Genomic DNA, 22854 nt, shown 5'->3' on the forward strand with positions numbered 1-22854 from the left:
AAATGAATGCATATGTGAAACGCATCCAGCATAGCTTTTATACGTCTTATGCCTCTTACCAGTGTGTTAAATGTCATGCAACACATATGATTGGTTTCGATGTATCCCCTTTGGGTGGATACGATGGGGTCTCTTCCCTGCTAAGCAGCGAAATTTTTCTCGCTTAGATGTCTCCCAAAAGTGCGTCAAGGAACACCCAAAATTGATGCTCCATCGTTAAAAACACTGGCTCATTTGTACTGCATATGCGTAGCTTTCTGAATGTCTCCTGTGTAGGAGAATGAGCGTATGGGTGGCACGCCTATCTAGGCACAGCTTCCAAACGTACTTCATAACGATCCCTGAAACTGAAAAACACACACACACACACACACACACTAAACAGGAGTCTCAAACACAGCTGAAAATGCATTATGCAACAGCTGAAAGTTTATTCTATCCCACACAGGTATATACATCAAGGGGGCATAGGACACTCTTTTTTAGAAGATAAATTATCATCAGCTGGCCTGCTTTCTCGCCGCTCTTTACTTTTAGACGTCTTGTACCTCTCTGAATGAGCACTCTTATCATTTTCTTGAATGTCATGCAGCACACATGCTTGCATTTCCACGTTCCTCCCTTGAGGCTCAATGGGGTCCCTTTCCTGATAAGCATCCAGGTAGTTCTCATTCAGATGACCACCAAAAGTGCGTCAACGAAAACCCGTAACTGATGTTCCATCGTCAAAAACACTAGGCTCATTTCTACTGCATATGCGGAGCGTTCTCAATGACATCATAAAAGAGTGAAAGGAATGAAACATCTCTCTGCTGTTTCCCACGATGTACTTTGAAATATTCAGAGGAATTGCTCGAGAAAGCTTAGAAGACTTTCTTAGAAGCAGTTTTGTGAGAATGCCTAACAGAAATCCTCATAAGAACCCCCAAAGGCAATCCTTGTAGGAACCCCTAAGATGAATCTAATGAATTTGTCAGAAATTGTTCCATAATCCCACAGAATCTTCTTTAGAATCCTTCTGAGACAGATGCGAGAGATTCTGTTAGATTTTTCAGAGTATGTTAGATTTTCTGTTAGAATCATAATTCTAGCATTCGCAGCGCCCAGGGTGCCTCACTACTAGCTCTCTCTTCACGTCGTCTGCTACGAACTTCCGCCACCTTAACTATCATGCACAGATCGCGATGCGCTTCCAAAAGTGTAGGAACACTCCTAGCGACTTACTACTTTTTAGAGTTGAGTAAATACCTAACAAACGAAGCTTGGAAAAGTATGTGACATCGGTACACAACGTCCATGCATGTTAAGCGTGGGCGTCAACATTGCAGTTTTGCGACATTCGATTCTACAAAGGGTGACGCCAGGCTACACAGAGGGGGTACTATTAATGCGCCTATCTGTCATCTTCTCCGTTTGTGTCGACATACTTCTTCACCTTCGTCGTTTCGAGCTGACGCCGTTGAAACTGATGCATCTCTGTGAAGGTCTCCAGTAAGGAAGCGCGTTTCTTTCGCAAATAGCCGTGAAATTCCACCCAGTTAAGGGCAAAAACAACAATACTACTGCCGAAAAGGAGTATGTAAAGCGAGCAGAAGGATGCACATAGGTTTTATTCCATAGAGGCATTGACAACCAAAGCTACCTTGGATATCTTCAGTCATCCTATATCTTCTTGCAATAGCCATTGTGACATTTCCCAGGAGGTGCCGTTGTTGGGTTCTGAAACAGCAAAATATATCCATACATTGTAGTATATGTGTAAAAACACACATGTTCTTCAAGTAATTCTGGAAAGCGGAAGTGCAACGACAGAGCCCGAGACGCCCTTATTTCCGGGTCTATGATTATCATTGGCTCCGGTCCCTCAGGTGGTCTTTCGCGATCATGATTGGCTGAGGCTCATTTAACCAGATGATTCGCTTACGTTTGTTTCCTACGAGGCGCCGACCAGTCTGACCCTTATGCCCTGACACCTGGCGTCATGTGGGGCAGACGGTGATGGGGAGACGCGCAGCACAGGAATGCAAAAGGAGACGTGCTTTATAGGAATTTCTCTACCATGCTCAGATACCAGCATTTCTGCACAAATCCTTATAACTGCAAACTGCTTACAACATCAAGATATCAAGCAAAGTGAATACTGACAGTCAACAACATCTAACAAAAAACAAACAACAAACAAATTCAATTCTCATGAACTGAGCTTTGCCAAGCGGCTTTCTTGTGCTCTACCTGGATGCTGACTGTTTCCTCTCATCTAAATTCTGAGTAAAAGCTGTGAAAGAAGAAAGAGCCATGAAAAATTACACGCACTTGTGCTCCGATAGCTGTAACTGCAAGAAACCGTAGCGCACTTTAATAAACTTAAAAAAAACACTCACTTCTGCTATCAGAAAATTATGCGATTCACACAGCTGCGTTGTCCCTGCGTAAAGAAAGCACAAGACAAAGGTATACACAAATTACCTTACGCGATAAGGGAAAATCACTTCTACTTTGCAGCATAATGTGATATACGCTGAGCTTTTTACGGGTGAAAATTGAAAGGCACTACTGAGCAATTACACACACACACAGGACAACGCCTACAACACATGACGGGGAGAAGGCTTAACACGGAGCGCTCAGCGTTAGCGCATATCGCTACGAAGCTCAACGGCTAACACAAGACGACAACAACATGATATTAGCGAAGGGTAAAAATTGCAGGAAGAAAGACACTACTGAACATTTCTAGACATGCGACATCGCATACGAAACACTGCTCATCAGGGGGAAAGGCCTAAGCCTGCGACATACACAACTTCATTTTTCTATTTCGCGTAAACTAAACGCGGTTTGCTATTTCCTGCTCAAAAAATGACGTACAAATTTTCTTAGGGAGCACAGAAATATAGGAATTTGTACTACGCGCTCAGATACCAGCATTTCTGCACGAAAATCCATAACTGCAAAATTACACACCACAAACTTCATCAACATATCGAGCACCCTACAAAATCTAACAAACAAACAACCCCACTTCCACTGATAGAACACTATTGATCTTTTACCAGGCGGCTTTCGGCTGCGTAATAGTAGAGAAAATAATAAAAGAGCAGTGAAAAATTACACGCACTTTTGCTCATATAGCTATAAGAGAAAAAATTAAAATAACGAGGCAAACGTCAATAAACTGTGACACAGACACCCATTTCTGCTATCAGATAATCCTTGCATAATGCTACATGCATGCACAGTCGCGTTATCTCTGGGTAAAGAAAGCACATAAGCAGGGTACACATATTCGATCCCTTAAGCTAGAAGGGAAAGTCACTTCTTCTCGGAGAGCATAATACGATAAAGTTTGAATTTTTGCGAAGAAAACTAAGCTCGAACACAGCTACGAATGTGACACATACATAATAACAAACAAAGAAACACTTCCGTTCACTTCTACTGATAGAATTCGAGCTAAAGGCTTGAAACACACGATAAGAACAAAGCACACCACTTAAAGAACATATCCAATGCAACGCAACAGGATCCGCGTGCAGAACTCAAAATAACCTGCCCAAAACAAGACTTCACCATGGTCACGTGGTAATTCCATTAAAAACGCTCGTCCAATCCGACAGACTCAATGCAAACGTGATAACAATTATTTTATAAACCACTATTTCACGCAACAGTACATAAATGCATCACTCGTGTCACACGAAAAGGCAAACAGAAAGCACTGACTTGCCAAGTGGGGTAGCAGCTTCAGAGAAGCGCGCGCGCACGCACGGACAAACCCCCCCACACACACGCACATTATTGGTAGGCACAACAAACGCAGACACAAAGTCTATTTCACAACCACATAAACCAATATTATTCCTCAGGTCAATAATGATCCTACCATCGTGACAAGACGGAACACACATGTATGTGAACGCGAAACAATAGTTCTTCATTCGGATGTAATAAGACATCGCCATTCGACCGGCGCGAACCCAACAAGAAAGAAATGTATTTTCGCTATACATCCAAGAGAAAAGGGTGCCGTGCTTCTGCGCAGCAATCATTATAGAGAAGTGAATTAACTTCGTTTTGTATATATTACCTTGCAGCCATATATTTGGCAGGAATACTATAGAGTGGTACGGGTAAATGTGAACATCATTCGCTACACGCTGTCTCACCATTTTTAAACCAAACCAGTCGACATGTGTTTATAAGCATACGACCCTTCACTAAATAGGTAAGTCGCCAATGACTCACTTAAAAGAGAATAAAAGTGTCATTTCATCATCATTGACTGCAAGCTTCAGTGCCCAACAGAGCAATGCGCGCCCATCAGCACGCCTGAGGTTCACTTCGCACACACACGATACCTTTCTGGATATATCCTACTGCCACCGGAAGCAAACATTTATTGCAAGCATAATCATCTGCTTCGCGTCGTATTTTTTTAAGAGACGCCAAAAACGCCTCACTCTCGTCGTGTCAAATAGTACGTAAGGACTGATACCAACGAGGTAATTTTTATTTATTTATTTATTTATTTTATTTTTTTCTTGAGAGTTTAGTACTTGTACGGATCATCTGTTGTTGCAGTGTTGTTACGAATCTGCTGTTACAGTGATAAAACAATGCGCCCGAACCAAAGAACCACGTGCGGCTCGCGCCTCCACGCGAGCCGCACGTGTCCGTTCTCGCGGTTTGGACACGCAGACGCAGTCTCGCGCGCGATCCGTTACCGGTTCTCCGTGCGTGTGGACACAGTGCACACGCACGGATCACTTTACACACTTCACACTATCACTTTAACAGTGTGCAACACATGGTGAGTTTAAATGCTTCGTACAAAGCACTAAACTCTCAAGAAAAATAAAATATATAATTTAATAACAATTACCTCGTTGGTATCAGACCCTATGTACTATTTGACAAGACGAGAGTAAGGCGTTTTTGGCGTCTCTTGAAAAAAATACGACACGAAGCACATGATTATCATTGCGATAAATCTTTGATTCCGGTGGCAGTAGGATATATCCAGAAAGCTATCGTGTGTGTGCGAAGTGAGCCCAAGGCGTGTTGATGGGCGCGCATTGCTCTGTTGTGCACTGAAGCTTCCAGTCAATGACGATGAAATAACAGTTTTATTCCATTTTAAGTTACTCATTAGCTACTTACCTATTTAGTGAACGGTCGTATGCCTGTAAACACATGACTGATTTGGTTTAAAAATGATGAGATTTACAGCGTGTAGCGAATAATGATCGCACCTACCCGTTCCACTCTATAGTATTCTGGCCAAATATATGGTTGCAAGGAAATAAAAACAAAACGAACTGAATTCACTTCTGTATAATGATTGCTAGGCAGAAGCACGACACCGTTTTCTCTTGGATGTATAGCGAAAATACATTCCTTTCTTGTTTGGTTCGCGCCGGTCGAATGGCGATGTCCTATTACATCCGAATGAAGACCTATTGTTTTGCGTTCACATACATGTGTGTTCCGTATTCTGATGATGGTAGGACAATTACTGACCTGAGGAATAATATGGATTTATCTGGTTGTGAAATGGACTTGTTTGCGCTTGTTGTGCCTACCAATAATGTCTGTGTGTCTGTTTGTGTGTGCGTGCGTGCGTGCGCGCGCTTTTCTGAAGCTGGGACTCCACTTGACAAGTAAGCGCTTTCTGTTAGGCTTTTCGTTTGACACGAGGGATACATTTATGTACAATTGCGTGAAATAGTGCTTTATAAAATAATTGTTATCGCGTTTGCATTGAAATCTGTTGGATTGGGCGAGCGCTTTTAATGGGATTACCACTCGACCCTGGTGAAGTCCTTGTTTTGGGCAGGTTATTTTATGAGTTCTGCATGCGGATCCTGTTGCGGTGCACTTTATATGCCTTCTTGAATCGGTGTGCTTTGTTCTTATCGTGTGTTTCAAGCCTTTAGCTCCAATTCTATCAGTAGAAGTGAATAGGAGTGTTTTGTTTGTTTGTTAGTATGTGTCTGTCACGCTCGTAGCTGTGTTCAAGCTTAATTTTATTGGCAAAAATTCAGACTTTATCGTATTATGCTCTCCAAGAAGAAGTGACTTTCCCTTCTCGCATAAGGGATCGGATATGTGTACCCTATTTCTGTGCTTTCTTTACCCAGGGATATCCCGACTGTGCATGCACATAGCATTATGCAAGAATTATCTGATATAGAAATGCGTGTCTTTGTCACAGTTTATTAACGTGTGCCTCGTTCTTTTATTTTTTCTCTTATAGCTATGTGAGCAAAAGTGCATGTAATTTTTCACTGCCCTTTTCTTATTTTCTCTACTTTTACGCAGAAGAAAGCCGCCTTGTAAAAGCTGAATAGTGTTCTATTAGTGGAAGTGGGGTTGTTTGTTTGTTAGATTTTCTTGGGTGCTCGATATGTTGATGAAGTAAGCAGTGCTTAATTTTGGAGCTATGAGTTTTTGAGCAGAAATGCTGGTATCTGAGCACGTAGTACAAATTCCTCTATTTCTCTGCTCCCTAAGAAAATTTCTATGTCATTTTTCGAGCAGGAAACAGCAACCCGCGTTTAGGTTACGCGAAATAGAAAAATGAAGTTGTGTATGCCGCAGGCTTATGCCTTTTCCCCAGTGACCAGTGTTTCGTATGCGATGCCGCATGTCTAGACTTGTTGTCTTTCTTGCTGCAATTTTTCCCCTTCGCTAATACCTTGTTGTTGTCGTCTTGTGTTAGCCGTTGACCTTCGTAGCTATGTGCAGTAACGCTGCGATTATTCCTGGGCGCTCCGTGTTAAGCCTTTTCCCCGTCGCTTGCTGTATGCGTAGTCCCGTATGTGTGTGTGTGTGCGTGTGTGTGTGTGTGTGTGTGTGTGTGTGTCTGTCTGTCTGTCTGTCTGTCTGTCTCTGGAGTAGAAGTGATTTTTCCTGATCGCGTAAGGCAATTTGTGTATACCTTTGGCTTGTGCATTCTTTACGCAGGGACAACGCAGCTATGTGTATCGCATTATGCAATGATTTTCAGATAGTAGAAGTGAGTGCCTTTTTTTTTTCAGTTTATTAACGTCCGTGTAATTTTTCACAGCTCTTTCTTATTCCACTGCTTTTGCTCAGAATGTAGATGAGGGGAAACGGTCAGCATCTAGGTAGAGCAGAAGAAAGCCGTTCGGCGAAGCTGAGTTCATCAGAATTGAATTTTCCGTTTTCCCTGCACGCTTGAAGGAATTTGTGTGCCCTTGTCCTGTGCTCTCTTTATGCAAGGGCAATGCGGCTGTGTATGTAGTATTGTGCAAGAGTATTCTGATACCAGACATGAGTGGCAGAAGTGGGCGGATTTTTTTAGTTCATTACCGTGTGCTTCGGTTTTTGAAGTCATAGCAATTCCTGCACAAGTCGCGCAATTTTTCGCTGCTCTTTCCTTTTTGCACCGATTTTACGCAGAAGAAAGCCGCATTGTAAAGCTGAATTCATGGGAAGAGGGTTTGTATGTTTTTTGTTTGTTAGATGTCATTAGGAGCTCGGTATGTTGAAGAAGTCACCTGTTTGCAGTTACGGGTATTTGTGCAAAAAATGGTAGCGCAGGCCAGAAAGTCCTATGAAGCATGCCACCCTCACTGTAAATTAATTATTTTGGATGTGAGTCTGCTTCACTGCATGACAAGGCTGAAATGGGAAGAGTGAAAAAATTGGAGCGCTTGATTAATAGTGATCCAAGTAATAGGGCAATTGTAGTTTACATAGAAAGTAGAATTTTGAGGCACCTAAATTGTAGTTGAGCTTGTTAAGACTAGTACGGACTTTTTGTGATAGTCTTTCTAAACTGCAATGCAATAATGAAAATCATTAATATAGTAGGAATTCAATCACATCATATATCTGTTCTAGCAAAGGCTTTCTGTCTTGAGCTCTGACGTGCACTAATGGAACTTTGCCCCGAGGCTTTCGAGCCTTTTTGCTCGCGGGTGTAGCCTCAGACAACCAGTATGTGATCATAGAAAAGATTGTGCGTGATGTAATACATAAGCCTGGATATGATGTTGAGCGTTCCAGAGTCTCAATTATTATTTAAAAGAGCAGTGGTAGTTTACTGCTGCTGGGATTCTAATGATTGAAAGTACCATGATAAGCCTTTGGGGTGAAAATCGCTAAGTTCAGCGTTCATGCACGCTGATTTTTTTGTTGTTGAATTTTAATGTAAGAATGAATATCATTAAGTAGGAAAAAAGAAATAATCTTGCGATTCAATAAATAATAGGAGTGTTTCTGTTTGCCGCTGCCTTCGTTAGACAGGATTTGGTGACGTCAAGCAGTTGCTCTATGTTTCATGTATCTGTAGCAATGCATTGACCGTTAGTGGAGAAAAAGTACAGCAAGAGAAAAATGGGAAATTGGTCAATAATGCGCATTTTCCTGGATGATTTACGATTAGCACTGTTTTTGAATAATTGTTGTGTTTGAATAATGTTTGTGAATAATTTGAATAATGGAGTGTGCGTGTTTAGAAATAGTTTGATGCTGGTGAGTGTGTTTTGCACTTTGTTCAAGTATTTCTCTGCACTTTTGTTCCCCTTGTTCTCTGAAAAACGGGATCATGCCGAGGCTCTATTGTTTCAGGCAGACTTTGTCCAGGGCAGTTGGGTTGGGCATTAGTGGAAAAAACAGTGTAGCCCTGATACAATAGGATGACGTCATGGCCAATGAGGAAGGCTTGCAGAGAGCGCAAGGATTCACTTCTCTCTTGGTCACTGGCGGTTGTGGACGCGTTGATTCTGCTCCTAGCAATTGCGTTGGCCATTAGTGGAAAAGTGTAGCCTCGGGTGGGGTACAGCTTGCCTCATATGGGGTACAGCTGTGTGGTTCGTCACTGGTGAATGGAGTGCGACTCATTCTCGTGAATTTTGTGTCGAGAGGATTTACAATGAGTCAATGCAGTGTACGTGTCTGATGATGCTGAGTGTCTTTTTCGCTCTGTTCAAGTATTTCCTTTCCTCTGATGCCCAGCAGTCGTGATATTTTTCCTCGTGTGACAGGGCTCCTGACATGCCCTGACCTGCATGTTTTCCTTTGTTGGCGCTCTGTATTTTTTGTTGTGGAAAAGAAAGATTCATGTTGATCGTTCTTGTCTCGACGACGACGCTAGTGCTGCCGCACCCTTGATTTGAATGGAAATGGAATGGAAATTCTGGGATTAAATTAGCTCAGAAAGTAACCGCAAGAGGGACACATGCATGACTTTATACAGGAGAAAAAAGCATTCCGATTCAGTTCTGCGCCTGGCTGTCGGACGGAATGGACGCATCGCTCTGCGCTCCTCGTGACTGCTGTTGTGGTGGGCTGATTTTTTTATGTAACTAATTATTTCGTGCGTGCTCACTTTGTCCCGGCTTCTTCTGATTTTCATGCCCGTGCATGTCGGGTGCTGGTTGCCGTTGTCCAGACATCCCCGCCATTTTCAATCTTCTTCTGTCTTGGAAACGAGGGTAGCGCTTGCGTGATTCTTAATAATTTTGTAGTGAGATTAGTTGAGAAAGTAACCGTTATGGGGGTGCAGATGCGAAATTTGTAGCGGAGAAAAAAGGCATTACCAGTCAGTTCTCTGCCTGGCTGTCGGATGGAGCAGTTGCACAGTTCTGCACTCCCTGTGACTGCTGTTGTGGTGGGCTCCTTTGCTTCTGTGCCTGACTCTTTTTGTTGTTAGCTATTGATGGTTAGCATGTTTACTTTTGCTTTCACTGCAGTTTGCATTCCCCTGCATTATTGAGGTTAGTCACTGGTGAATGGAGAGCGACGATTCTGGTGGATTTTGTGTCGAGAGGATTAACAATGAGACAATGCAGTGTATGTGTCAGATGATGATGAGTGTCTTTTTCACTCTCTTCAAGTGTTTCCTTTCTTCTGTTGCCCAGCAGTCGTACGATTTTTCCTCGTGTGACAGGGCTCAGAACATGCCCTGACCTGCATGCCTTCCTTTGTTGATGCTCTAGTGCTGCCGCACCCTTGATTTGAGTGGAAATAGTGCAAGAACGATTCTTAATAATTTTGTGATTAAATTAGTTCAGAAAGTAACTGCAAGAGGGACACATGCATGACTTTACAGGGGATAAAAAAGCATTCCGATTCAGTTCTGCGCCTGGCTGTCGGATGGAATGAACGCATCGTTCTGCGCTCCTCTTGACTGCCAGTGTGGTTCGCTGATTTGTTGTGTAACTAATTCTTTCGCACGTGATCACTTTGTCCCCGCTCTTTACGATTTTGATGCCCGTGCACGTAGGGCACTGGTTGCTGTTGTCCAGGAATCCCCGCCATTTTCTATCTTCTTCTGTCTTGGAAACGAGGGTAGCGCTGGCGTGATTCTTAATAATTTTGTCGTGAGATCAGTTAAGAAAATAACCGCTAGGGGGTGCAGATGCGGGAACTATAGAGGAGGAAAAAGCATTACGAGTCAGTTCTGTGCCTGGCTGTCGGATGGAGCAGTCGCATAGTTCTGCACTCCCCGTGACTGCTGTTGTGGTGGGCAGCTTTGCTGTGTGCCTGATTCTTCTTGTTGTTAGCTATTGATGGTTTGCATATTTACTCTTGCTTTCACAGCAGTTTGCTTTCATCTGTATTATGAGTGTTTTTCTCCTTGCATGTCCAGTGCTGTCCTACTTGCCCAGACACGCCACGATGATGTCACAGCTGACGTCACAGGATGTCCAGAACTGGTGGTTACAGCTGTGATGCTTTGCAACCTGCCTCTGTGCTCCGTCGCCCAGCGATGATCAGCGGTCGTTCCGGACCGCTTTCTTCAAGATGGCGTTATTTATCTTCAACGAAACTCCTTCTGTCCACTCTATTCATATATATCTTTTCTTTTTTATACACGCTCGTTGCCGACAACTGACAGCTGGCCTGAACACGAGTTAGATGCTCCCCAATTAGTGCGGTAACTCACTGGATGATGCTGGTTACTGTGGGGGGCCCCAATTAGCTCTAATTGCTAATTAAATCGTGTTTAAGGCCTGTTGTGAGTTGTGGGCTACGAGCGTCCATTCCATATACTGACCTCAGACCTGCCTTGCGCTCTTGGAATTCTGAGGTTCTACCTCAGAACCCCAGACCTTGCTGTGGTTCTTTTAAGGTTCCGTCTCAAGACCTAGCTCTCCGTAGGCCGTAGCTCTCCTACGGTTACATCAGCAAATCTTGAGATTGAACATAGGGCCTCACCTTGGTGCACCTTACAGCCTTGGGAATTTCTGTGGGAATTTTTCAGGGGACCTTTTCGTTGGAGAGGTTTGCAAGGTTTTTTGGAGTAGAATTTAGTTTGGTGAGTTCTAATTTAATTATGTTACCTTCATTAAATTGGCAACGTGAATTAAGCATACACCAAACCGTAACGCCAAAACGTGAAATTTCACAAGTGTCATCCAGATAAACCGCCAGGAAGACATAAATTCAATTATATTCGCATTCGGTTCTAAAGTAAAGCTCTGCTTGCACGAATAGCCCACAACTTGTACACCAATACGAACGTTACACAAAAATCACAATGAAAGAATTGCTAAAAAGCGGGCGAGCTGGAGACTATAGTTCATATTACTAAAACCCGAGACTGGAGAACAACGAAAACGGATGGACACTGTCCGCGAGCGTCTCTTTTTGTAGCTCCCTAGACGCAGGTCTTTTGGTAATATGCGAACAGAAATCACAGTACTGGTGTGAAAAATACACCACAACTTTTGCATGACCAGTCATCTGAAAACACAATATGCGCAAATAAGGTAAACAGTAGATTCACACGTAAATTATTATTACAGGCTAGAATGGACAGATCAAATTGCAAGCAGGAGTTGTTGCGATACTTTCTGCTTCTATGAGCTTCAAACACGTTGGCGTACGCCAAAATGAAATATTGTGCAAAGAATGTACAAAAGCTGGAATATTTCGTTTCGTTTAGTTTAGAAAGAAAAACAAAACTACAACAGCAACAACGCGAGAAACATGCGTCAGTGTCGTTTTTACAGCTCCACTCAGTGGGTTCGCTCCAGCCACGCATCCCTATTTCTCCTTTTTTTTTTATTGGGGGCCGTACATTAAGTTCCCGCTTTTGTGATGCGGTTCTCGGAATCGCCTCCCTCTGCTTAGAGCAGTTACGCGCCACCTTCCATGACGTGCGTGTGTATTTGCTTCATCCTTTGTGCCGCTTATTAAGAAGGTGTCATGATGACGTGTGTGTACGTGAGGCTCTTGACAACATTTGAGTTGTTGCTTCTGTGGACGACGTCGAAAGTAGCAGGTGCGTTGGTGAGTCGGAAAGGCATCACTTTAAATTAATATAATCCCTCCGGTGTAGTGAATGCCGTTTTTTTCGACATCATCGTCCGCCATAGGAATTTGCCAGTACCCAGAGCGCAAGTCCAGAGAAGAAAATAGATTTGCATCACGGAGGGTATCCAGGGCATCATCAGTCCGGGGCATCGGGTAGACATGGCGACGTGTGACCTTGTTCAGACGACGGTAATCAACGCAGAATCGTATGCTGCCATTCTTTTTCGTAACTAAGACAACAGGCGACGCCCAAGGGGTGGATGAGGGCTGAATAATGCCCCGAGAAAGCAGGACTGACACCTCCTTTCCGATGATCGCGGGCTCTAACGCAGAAACTGTGTACGGGCGCTGACCAATGGGAGGGGAGGCGCCGGTGTCGACGCAGTGATGCAGTCATTTTGCAACCCCCAATGGCGACTTGCCAAGATCGAAGAGGTGGGAATGAGTCGTTAACAGTGAAGTGAGGGACATGCGGTCATCAGAGCTCAGAGGAAAGGGTAGAAGCGATCATATTGGTCAGGTCAGTAGGATCAACAGCCGTGTGCAAACGAGCGGGCCCCGGCGTAATGTTGAGGGGAGCAAGGATGTCGAGCGGGTCACAGTCCTGGGCAGTGGCGACAACGAATCCAGCGGGTAGGAGAGCAGACACGTTCGGCGGAGTTGGTTATGGGAATGTATGCTTGGTCGTCTGGAACGACGTGAGACACGGTGGAGGAGCAAGCCCTTTGGAAGCTACTGCGTGAGCGTTGGGCGACGCATGGATGCAGTAAGATGCGCGGGAAGAAGACAACTGGTTCGGAGTAACAGGCGCGAACTTGACGGAGCGAGGAAGCAGGATGAGGGCAACAGAAACAGATAGCTTGGAAGGCGTAACGTTGGGCTCGAAGTCAAAGCACAGCACTGCACTGAGAAGTACTTCTTCGCGAGCACAGTCCCAGCCCAAGATTACGTCGTGGCAGCAGGACGACAAGACAAGAAATTCAACTGGGTAAGTAACGTCTCGGATAGTGACCCGTGCGCTAAAAGTCGCAAGCGGAGAAATGGCAGTCTCAGAAGCATCCTTAATGCGGCGTTCGTCGTAAGCAGTCGTCACATTGTTTAGACGTCAACGTAAATCGGCAGTAATACTAATAACAGACAGCGGCACCGGTGTCGATCAAAGCGACGACAACGTGGAAATCTACGAATATGGGAACCATGTTTCGAAGGGTTGATAAGGGTGGTCCGTCAGGCACCGTGGTCACTGTCCGCCACCGTCGGACTGCGGCTACCGGTTTTCCGGGCGCGGCGGACTCTGAGGTCGAGGACGCCGCGTCGACGGTGATTGTCCAGGATACGGAGAAGGGAACTATATGGTGGTGGCTAGGAGGATGCTAGTTGGGAATAATTATGTCCTGGGGACATCCTACAAGGTCTGGCGGTAGCTTCCCGGGGTATATGAGACAGGCCGTTGGGTCCAAGCGCGGCATAACCGGCAGGATATTCATTGTCGCTCCAGTATCTGGGTTGCATGTCACGACGGCGTTTACTGCAAAATCGGGCATGGTGTCCCCGAATTCCACAACAGAAACAGGTGCGTTCTTCGCGCTGGCAATAAAAAGAAGTGCCGACCATTGGCGGGCCGGAGCAAGGTGAGTCGTAAGATCCCGGAAAGGGTGTGAGAACAGCGGGTTCAGGAGGAGTGGGAGTTCCAAGTGGTTGAGGAGGCGGAAGACGAATGACATCAGAGTACGTGGGGTGACGTGGGGCGTAGACGGGCGTAGACTCTGGAGGTGTGAGGCAACTGGCAATTTTCTCACGCACAAGATCTGGAAGCGTATCATGACGATAAGGCGGAGTGGTCGTGGGAACAGGGCCTGGTACCGGAGCGACACTGATCCCTGCACGCACGAGTTCTTCGCGTAAGACGTCGCGAATCATGCTACGAAGGCTGTCTAATGTGGACGACGCCGTAATACCTGTGGCCGTAGAGGAGAATGCATGTAGGGAAGTTATTCGTGCATTTCTTGCGTCCTGAAGTGAACCACAAAGAGACACGACGTCAGCGGCGGTCGTGGGAGCATTGCTGACAAGAAGTTGAAATGCATCTTCACGAACGTCTTTGAGAATGTGCTTGATTTTGTCGGTGTTGGACATCTTCTGGTCCACCTTCGCACATAAGGAACGTCCTCAATGTACAACGGGTAGGGTTCTTCGGGAGCTTGCACGCGATGGGCAAGTTAATGCACGGCATCCGCTCGCCGGTAGGCTCGGCGGCCAAATGACACTCCGGCATTGGTGGTAACTTCCACCCGGTCAGTAAAATCAGCTTTGTGGTTCAAGAACCACTTTTGGGTAAGTCAGGCAGATTGAATATGCCATTGTAGCTGAGAGACAGCGGAGAGAAGGAGACGGGGAACTGGTTGCTGTTGTGTCGGAAGCCAGAACCGGACTGGCCCGAGATTTATTTCTCGCGCCCCGTGCGCCAGGGGGGAGGGTGGCGCTGGCGGTGGCGCTGGCAGTGTGGCTGCTACAGGGCCGGGGGGGGCCCTGTAGCAGCCACACTGCCAGCGCCACTGAGAGCTTGTAGCTCTCTGCTGCGAGAGCTGCGAGAGGCAGAGAGCGATAGCAGTGGTAGTGGAGTAAGCGCCGGGGACCATGAGACGTGGCGAGAGGCCGGAGGTGGGGCTGTCGGCCTAGCAAGCAGCGGAGATGAGCAGCAGGCGTCCAGCTTCTGAACAGAGAGCGCAGGTGGAGAGCATGAATGCTCGAGGTAGGCCGGCTTCAGTCGGTAGAGCGAGATGGTGTCTTGCCGGCCGTCTGTCAAGATGGTGAATTGGTGTGGATCCTTCTGGACGACGGGAAATGGTCCCGTGTATGAGGGCTGCAACAGCTTCTTTACGGCATCGACACGGACAAAAACGTGGGTGCATGTGCTCAAATCTGGGTGCCGGTAACCGGAAGAGAAATGTTCTGAGCGGGCGGGGGCGGGACGGAGGTTGGCCATGATACGACGAAGGCGGGAAACGTAGTCGAGCATTGAGTCGGGCACAGGGTCTTCGGACGGGGCGAGGAATTCGCCCGGAAGTCGAAGGGTTGCCCCATAAACCATTTCGGCGACGGTGCAGCCGAGGTCGGGCTTAAATGCTGCTCGGATACCGAGGAGTGCGATGGGAAGCGTGTCGGGCCATGGTGTGCTTCTGTTGGCTCGTAGGGCAACATGAGTTGGCGGTGGAAACGCTCCACGAGTCCGTTGGCGGCAGGATGGTATGCCGTTGTTCGAATGCGTCTGGTGCCCAACAAGTTGGTCAGGGCGGCGAACAGGGCGGACTCGAACTGGCGCCCACGGTCGGTCGTGATCACTGATGGCGCACCGAATCGGGCGATCCACGCACTAATGAGGGCGGTGGCGACGGTGGGTGCTGTCGAGTCGGGGAGAGGAACGGCCTCGTGCCACCGGGGGTACCGGTCGATGATCGTGAAGATGTACTTGTGGCCTTGGCAGGGTGGGAGGGGTCCGACGAGATCGATATGGGTGTGATCAAACCGATGATCCGGAGGCAGGAAGGATGCGGTGCTGGTCTAGTGTGCCGCTGGGCCTTGGTGAGTTGACAAGGCACGCAAGATCGCACCCAAGACTTGATGTCCGCGTTCATCCTTGCCCAGACGTAACGTGACCCGATGAGTTTCTGTGAAGCTCGCACGCCAGAGTGGAATAGGGCTTGAAAATGGTTGAATATCGGTCGCCGGAGCAGTAGAGGGACGAATGGTCGAGGTCTGCCCTGAGACGTGTCACAAATTACGGGGCGTGCTGTGCCAGGAAGGTGAACCCCTTCGAGCTTGAGGCTGGTGTTGCCGTTTGAACGGAGCACGGCAGAGGTGTTCATCGGTTGACTGCGCGGATGCAAGCAGGTCGAGAGAAGGAACAGTTGATGAGGGATCCTGAGCTCAGTCTATGCAGCACAAGCGACTCAGGGCGTCGGCTACAGGATTGTTGATGCCGCTTACGTGCTGTATGCACGTCGTAAATTCGGAAATGAAAGGTAGGTGCTGGATTTCGCGTGGGGTGTATCTGGTTCCAGATGATGAGAAGGCGTAGGTAAGTGGCTTGTGGTCACTCTAAACGGTAAAAGGGCGGCCTTCCAGGAAATGTCTGAAATGCTTCACGGTCAGGAAGATTGCGGTGAGGAAGATTGAGGAAGTTCCCGTCAGAATGTGCTGTAACGTGTCTAGGGGGTCTTCAGCTTCCGCGGGCAAAAAGCGATTGGCTTCCGGACGGAAGATGCACGCTGCTGGAGGACCGCGCCAACGGCAACACTGGACGCATCAACCATGATGCAGGTAGGTGCATCGTGCCGAGGATGGATGAGAAGGGTGGCGTCGGCGAGGTCTTGTTTGGTCTTGTCGAAAGCGGCAAGGGCGTCAGAAGTCCATTGGAAGGCTGAAGGGGTCCTCTTGCCTGAAGTGAGCAGGGCTTCGAGGGGAGCCAATGTGGCAGCACACGACGGCAGAAACCGCCTGTAAAAATTTACGAAGCCAAGGAATCGTCGGAGCTGCGTAACTGAAGTCGGGCGAGGAAAATCCCGAATCGCAGCGACCTCGGACGGTAAAGGACGGATGCCATGTTGGTTTATGCGATGGCCCAAGAAATCGAGTTCCGGTACGCCGAATTCACTTTTGGCGGCATTGATGACGATGCCGTTATCCTGAAGGCGGGAGAAGAGTGTTCGTAGTTGTTCGGCATGTTCTTCGGCGGTGGGGCTGGCAGCTAGAAGATCGTCTATTTACGCGTAGACGAATGGAAGGCCTAGGATGATGTAATCTATGAAGCGTTGGAAAGTCTGTGCGGCATTTCTTAATCCCAAAGGCATGCGTAGGAATTCGTAGAGCCCAAATGGTGTGACAATGGCTGTTTTCGCGATGTCCTCTTCAGCCGTAGGTATTTGATGATAGGCGCGAACGAGGTCGATTTTTGAAAAGATGGTGGCGTTCGCAATGTTTGCGGCGAAGTCGAGGATATTCGGTACAGGGTAGCGTTCGGGTACTGTGGCACGATTCAGAGCGCGGTTGTCGCCGCAAGGACGCCAGTCACCAGTTTTCTTGGGCACCATGCTAGTGGTGAGGCCCAGTTGCTGCTGGATGGGCGGATAATGCCGAGGTCGAGCGTATGCTCGAACTCCGCCTTAGCGATAGTGTATTTTTCGGGGGCGAGTCGGCGCGGACGAAAGTGGACTGGTGGGCCTTGGGTAACGACATGGTGCACAATGTCATGCTTAACAGGACGAGTCGAGTCCGGTGGTTTCGCCAGCTCTGGAAAGTCCTCGAGGGTCGCCGAGTAAACTGACTGCGGCGCGCAGAACGATAGTGTGTGGTAGGGTGGTATGTGACTTCGAATGCAGTGAATGTAAAGGCTGGTGGTAGAATCAAGAATCAAGAAGGCGCTTCCGAGAGATGTCCACGAGAAGCCGAAATTGCGTGAGAAAATCGGCACCTATGACAGCTTGGGAAAAGTCGGCGACGTGGAACAGCCAACGGAAGTCCCTTCGGAGGCCGAGATTAAGGGTCAGCGATTGCTGGCCGTATACTGGGATAGTCGAAGCGTTTGCGACCTTCAATGTGAAGCAGGGCTGATGGCGTCGATGAACTTTAGTGGCGGGCAGCACACTTACGTCGACACCGGTGTCTATGAGGAGTCGTCTGCCGGACACACGGTCTACGACGTGGAGCAGGCGACTTTCCGCAAAGCCCTGTCTACCTGTCGCCATTAGTGACCGGGCGGGGCGTTTTCCGCCCACGAGCACGGTTGAAACCAATGTCGGGCCTCGGCGCCGAACCGCTAATGGTACCAGCACATCCCGTTGGCTTAGAAGCTTGAGAAGAAACTCTCCCTGCTGAAGTGACCAATAAGCTCTACACAACGAAAAATTATAAACGTCGTTCAACAGATAATTTGTTACCTAAAAAATTCCTGAATTCGCAGGAAGATTGCACTGGTCATCACTTCCGTGGAGCACACAAACTGGACTAAATCGCCCATGACTTTGTACAAACATAGAGAAGGCCATGAGATTAAAAAGCGGTAAGTGTCTCAGTTGTCTTCCTCGCGCATGGCCTCGATGTGGCCTCTACAGCTCAGAGGCGCTACCGCTTGAGACAAGTTGACTCTCCCACCTGCTGCCACTGTGGTGCTCTTGAGGATCTGGAGCATATTCTACTTCATTGCCCCCACTACCAACCTTCCAGAACCGCACTCTCCGAGTCTCTTCGTCAGCTGGACTCTAGGCCCTTCTTCCTATAGAAATTGCTTGGACTCTGGCCCAATCCAGCCCAGCAACGCTCTGCGCTCAAAGCTCTTCTGGACACCATCGGGCATCGATCGTTATTGTGAAGGGGCTCGTTATATTATTCCCCACATCCCCACCAGCAATGAGGTAGAGTATCGCCTCCGGCGATGAACCTCCCCACTCTCCAAAGTGAAAATAAAGTTGTTGTTGTTCCTCGCGTATATTTGTTTTAGCGAAGCGCCCGCTTTTCGATCGTGCCAATCGTACGTGACGCACGGCATCAACACAGAAATATTTAGTAGTCAGAGTTTATATGTGACCAGAAAACCTGAGAATTTTTCCAGAAAAAATGTGGGGGGTCGAGCGGGGTCTTTGGACATTTTAGCGTGGAATCATTCAACTACCATTTAGTTATACTATATACTATAGTTGAGTTATAAATCGAAATTATTGTAGAACAATCATAATTCCAGCGTAATTAACAAAACGTGTCAAAAAACAAAAAAGTGAACGTATTAGAGTTTCGTCCAAATTTGGTATCTAGCCAGCACCTGGTCTCTTAGTTATCTATCCTTTTCTAGGTTTCTTCTTTGCACTGTATTACTACTGCTAGCTGACGCGAGGTTGAAAAAGGAAGACAGGTACAATATCGTCGATAGTGAGAACCGAATACCGCAAAAAAAAAAAAAAGAAGAAAGATACTTCGACAGCACTCTTCCTAGTCTACTACCGTAAACCAATCGATAGTTTTTCCTCACTATTGATATATGCATAGTCGTACCGATAGTTTCGCCTTACTACCATAATAGCGTCACATTTGGGTGAGAGAGGACGTCATGACTTTTATGTTCCCAGACATAAAAGTAAATTGTACTGACAGTGTGAGTCGTATTACTGCGCCTGTCTGGTGTTATGGCAGTCGCATAAGATTATCCTTATTAAATTGGAGACTCCCAAGCGAACAAGTATCGCCATGCAATGCACACATTGAAATGACCCGCCCCAAATACAGTTTATGGGACTGTGAAAAAAAAAAGAAAAATGATTTCCTTGAAGGTCTAGGTTTTGTAGTGACAGAAGTGACATAAAATGAATGAACGTAGTGGGGCTGAGCTGGCACAGGTAGTGTTGCTGTACGTCGCACTTTGTTACGTACGTTGTTAGAGTCAGTACAGCCCCCCCCCCCCCCATTCACACTCTTCAAAGATCTAAAGTCCTGCACATATGCCTAACTGGCCTTTTGTTAGCGTTTTGTTCATCTGCAGCTAGATGTAAATAATAAGCATGATAAGGATATATGTTCCACAACAAACAATAACTATTTTCCGTCCATATATTGCACGTGACGGAGTACAAGTGATCCGATTTGTACAACAAAAAGAAGAAAAAGATGTTAGTCCCGAGCCAGAGACAACACAGAGTTCATCGTGCGAGCTTGCTCCATTCTGGCAGACCTTTCCTTTCAATAAATATATATCCCCCCTCCCTTGCTCCATTCCTCGATTTTGTGCGTCATTCCACCCTTGCATCGACAAGCTCTGGTGGCTGTTATTCCGAATACAGATTGTCCAGCTCCGGAAGAGTCTTCGTCCTGAAGACTTCAGCCCGATGAATTTCGAGGACTCTGCTGTCTGATGGTGGCCACACGGCAAGCTTCTGGAATAGCTTATGTTGAATTCCAATGGCAGAGTCGGATCAAGTGGCACACTCCGCAGTGGAGCGGCTTGATCTGGCATAGAGCAAGTGATCCGAATCTGCGACTGTAACACTTGCGCCCAACTTGGAGTTTAGCCCTGGCCCATCTTCTTTGGTGGATGGCGGTCAGAGACGGAGGAAGAAGAAGAAGAAGATTGTACTCATGTTCCAATACAACGCCATGTTTTGCAACATCAAGGTCCTCCTAATCTCCTAACGTTGCCCTGGTGATGTCTGACTCATTGCTTTCTTGAAGAAACAAAATTGCTAACGTAAGACGTGACATACTAGTCACGGCAAAGACACGTCGGGAAGCGGCCATGTTGCCGAATCAGAGACAGGAAATAGGAAGCACGAGCGACAAGTGACACGCCACGTAGAGTTCCGGTTGAATCTGCCTATTTTGGCGGAGCAGTCTGGGTTGCTCCCTGGAGCGACCTTGGCTCGAATGCCGCTCCGAAGCTCCCACTGGAAGACTCCAGAACTGTTCCCAATCTGCCAATCGAACAGACTGGCTCTCGGCGGAGCAACAAAACTTGCTTTGGAAACGCTCCGAATCTGCCATTGGAATTCAACATTAGAGAGTTGCTTAGTTATATTCAGCTGCGTCTGTAGTTGCAGGCTTCTTTGTGGAGTTCAACTCGGACCGCATGGTGTCTGGAAGCTTCCTCTATGGTACCATATTGCTCGACTGATGAAGTACACTTTAATTATAAAAAATTGTCACCGTTTATGAGCCTGTCGGGGTTTGTGATTGTAGTCTATTTGATTATTCCGTTTTCTTAGACTTCAGACGTCACATCCCAAGACAGCCCTGGTCTCTGCCATTGCTACCCAACTTCGTACGCCTTCCAAGCCTCGAGGAACGACGACATCAGGTTCCGCCTCAAGTCCTTCGAGCCCATTTTGATGCTCTTGTAGACGCCCAGTTTTCTACCTCTGTCGCAGCGTACACCGACGGCGTATCTCGAAATACAAAACAGTCACTGTTCCACGACGTCCTTTAGAATGTTCCGTATGTTGTCAGCATGGTGACAGAGGGTCATACACGCCAAGGTGTAGTTGTGAATTGCGAAGTTACTGTCCAGGCTATGACATGTCAGTGACAGGTAACTGTCAACACTGCGGGACCCCTGCAGTCGGGACAATTGGGGACAGTGGGCACAGCCCCCACAGACGGTGGGACCCCCGCCGTCTCTGGTGATTGAATAACAATCGGTTCCACCGTTGTTCATGTTCGTCGTTCATATTTCACTCGCCGCACTTCCTCTTCGTACAAGCTCGGGATTACGGATTGGGAAAATGATGTTCTGCTTGGGACGATGTACGCGGGAGCTGCAGCATCGATGCGACTCAGAAATCCGTTTTATTCGACGATACAGTACGAATGAAGATATTTCGCAATAACCTGCGCGACCTTTTTTTGTGAGCAGCTTAGCGCGCCGATCAGTGCTCTTCGGTTTTTGTTTCAAGTAGGTGGCCATCAGCTCCTGCTTCGTTGTTTCACATTAGCAGGCCTCGGCTGCTGACACCTTCTCTTCATAGCATTGTAAACGCTGGGGTGACGTTACAGTTGATTGAGGAGAGGGGTTGTTGTCCCCTCGGTGTTTTTAGCACAGTCCCACATGTCGCACACTTAGTGTCACATGACGCTGTAGTCCCATAAACACTCCGCCGTTTGCGTGGGTTCGTTCCAGGGCTCCGATCAACCAAGTCGCGTTCGTTGGCGTCCATGGCACAAAAGGTAAAGCAGTCAGTGTACAGACGCACAACTTCGAAACTGATCGACCGGCGCACTGTGATAACGCTTCACCTTCACCGCGTTCGTACCTTTTGCTGGGGCACTTTCGAAGGCCGAATCGAATAGCACACTATTCGATTCGGAAGTTTGGAATATTTGCACGTCACTATTAAATACCATTCGGAGAGTGTTTGGTCGTTGCTTTCGTCGCTGCCTTGGAGTTCCAAGTATGGTTAAAACACGACAGGTTCCTATTCAAGCTGGTGATCTCTCGATTGAGGTTCTACGTGAACGAAAAATTGCTCGGCACTAACTGCGCTTGCGTTTGCAGAATCGCCGTCTCCCGTTCCCCAGAAAAATTCGCTACTACCCTGAAAGCGACTTTTAGCGAGTGCCACAGAGGACACTCTCTGTCCTCACTGGCTTCATAGTAAAGGACGTGCCACCCTCTGAGTGGTATGTGTGTGTGTGTGGGGGGGGGGGGGGGGTTAATAGAATGAAAAGAAAAAAAATCTAAGAAGATATTAGCCAGGCTAATGCCGACTTGCTATTCCAAAAATAAAAAGTACAATAAACAAAAATGGACATTAAAGAAAGAAATAAAAGGAAAAATTAATGAAAGAAGGAAGAAGAACAGTTAGTACAGTACAGGCATGGCATGACACACGGAAGCCCAGTCAGAGGGCAGACACAAGGCCCGAATCCTTCAGGAAACGCAGCAGGGCTGCGGTGACAGCCCACTGGGTATGCCGTGGGACGGGACCAAGGAGGGTGGCCACGGACATCGTGTTTCAGTCAAGCTGTATTGGTCGACTTGGATGGCATTCGCTTGCCTTTGAGGGAATGTGTTGCTTGCGGTGTAGC

General features: G+C 47.2%; 1 protein-coding gene across 1 annotated transcript in view; it reads right to left on the reverse strand.

The window, feature by feature from the left end:
- Nucleotides 1–1645: 1645 nt before the first annotated feature.
- LOC135376111 (uncharacterized) overlaps nucleotides 1646–22854 on the reverse strand; it is a 166895-nt gene continuing 145686 nt past the window's right edge. The window contains exon 7 of the mRNA XM_064608697.1: nucleotides 1646–1719. Within this exon, the coding sequence (XP_064464767.1) occupies nucleotides 1663–1719 (57 nt within the window). The 3' untranslated portion in view covers nucleotides 1646–1662. The remainder of the gene's footprint in view (nucleotides 1720–22854) is intronic.

The sequence above is a fragment of the Ornithodoros turicata genome, chromosome 1 (assembly GCF_037126465.1).
Source record: "Ornithodoros turicata isolate Travis chromosome 1, ASM3712646v1, whole genome shotgun sequence".
NCBI lineage: Eukaryota > Metazoa > Arthropoda > Arachnida > Ixodida > Argasidae > Ornithodoros > Ornithodoros turicata.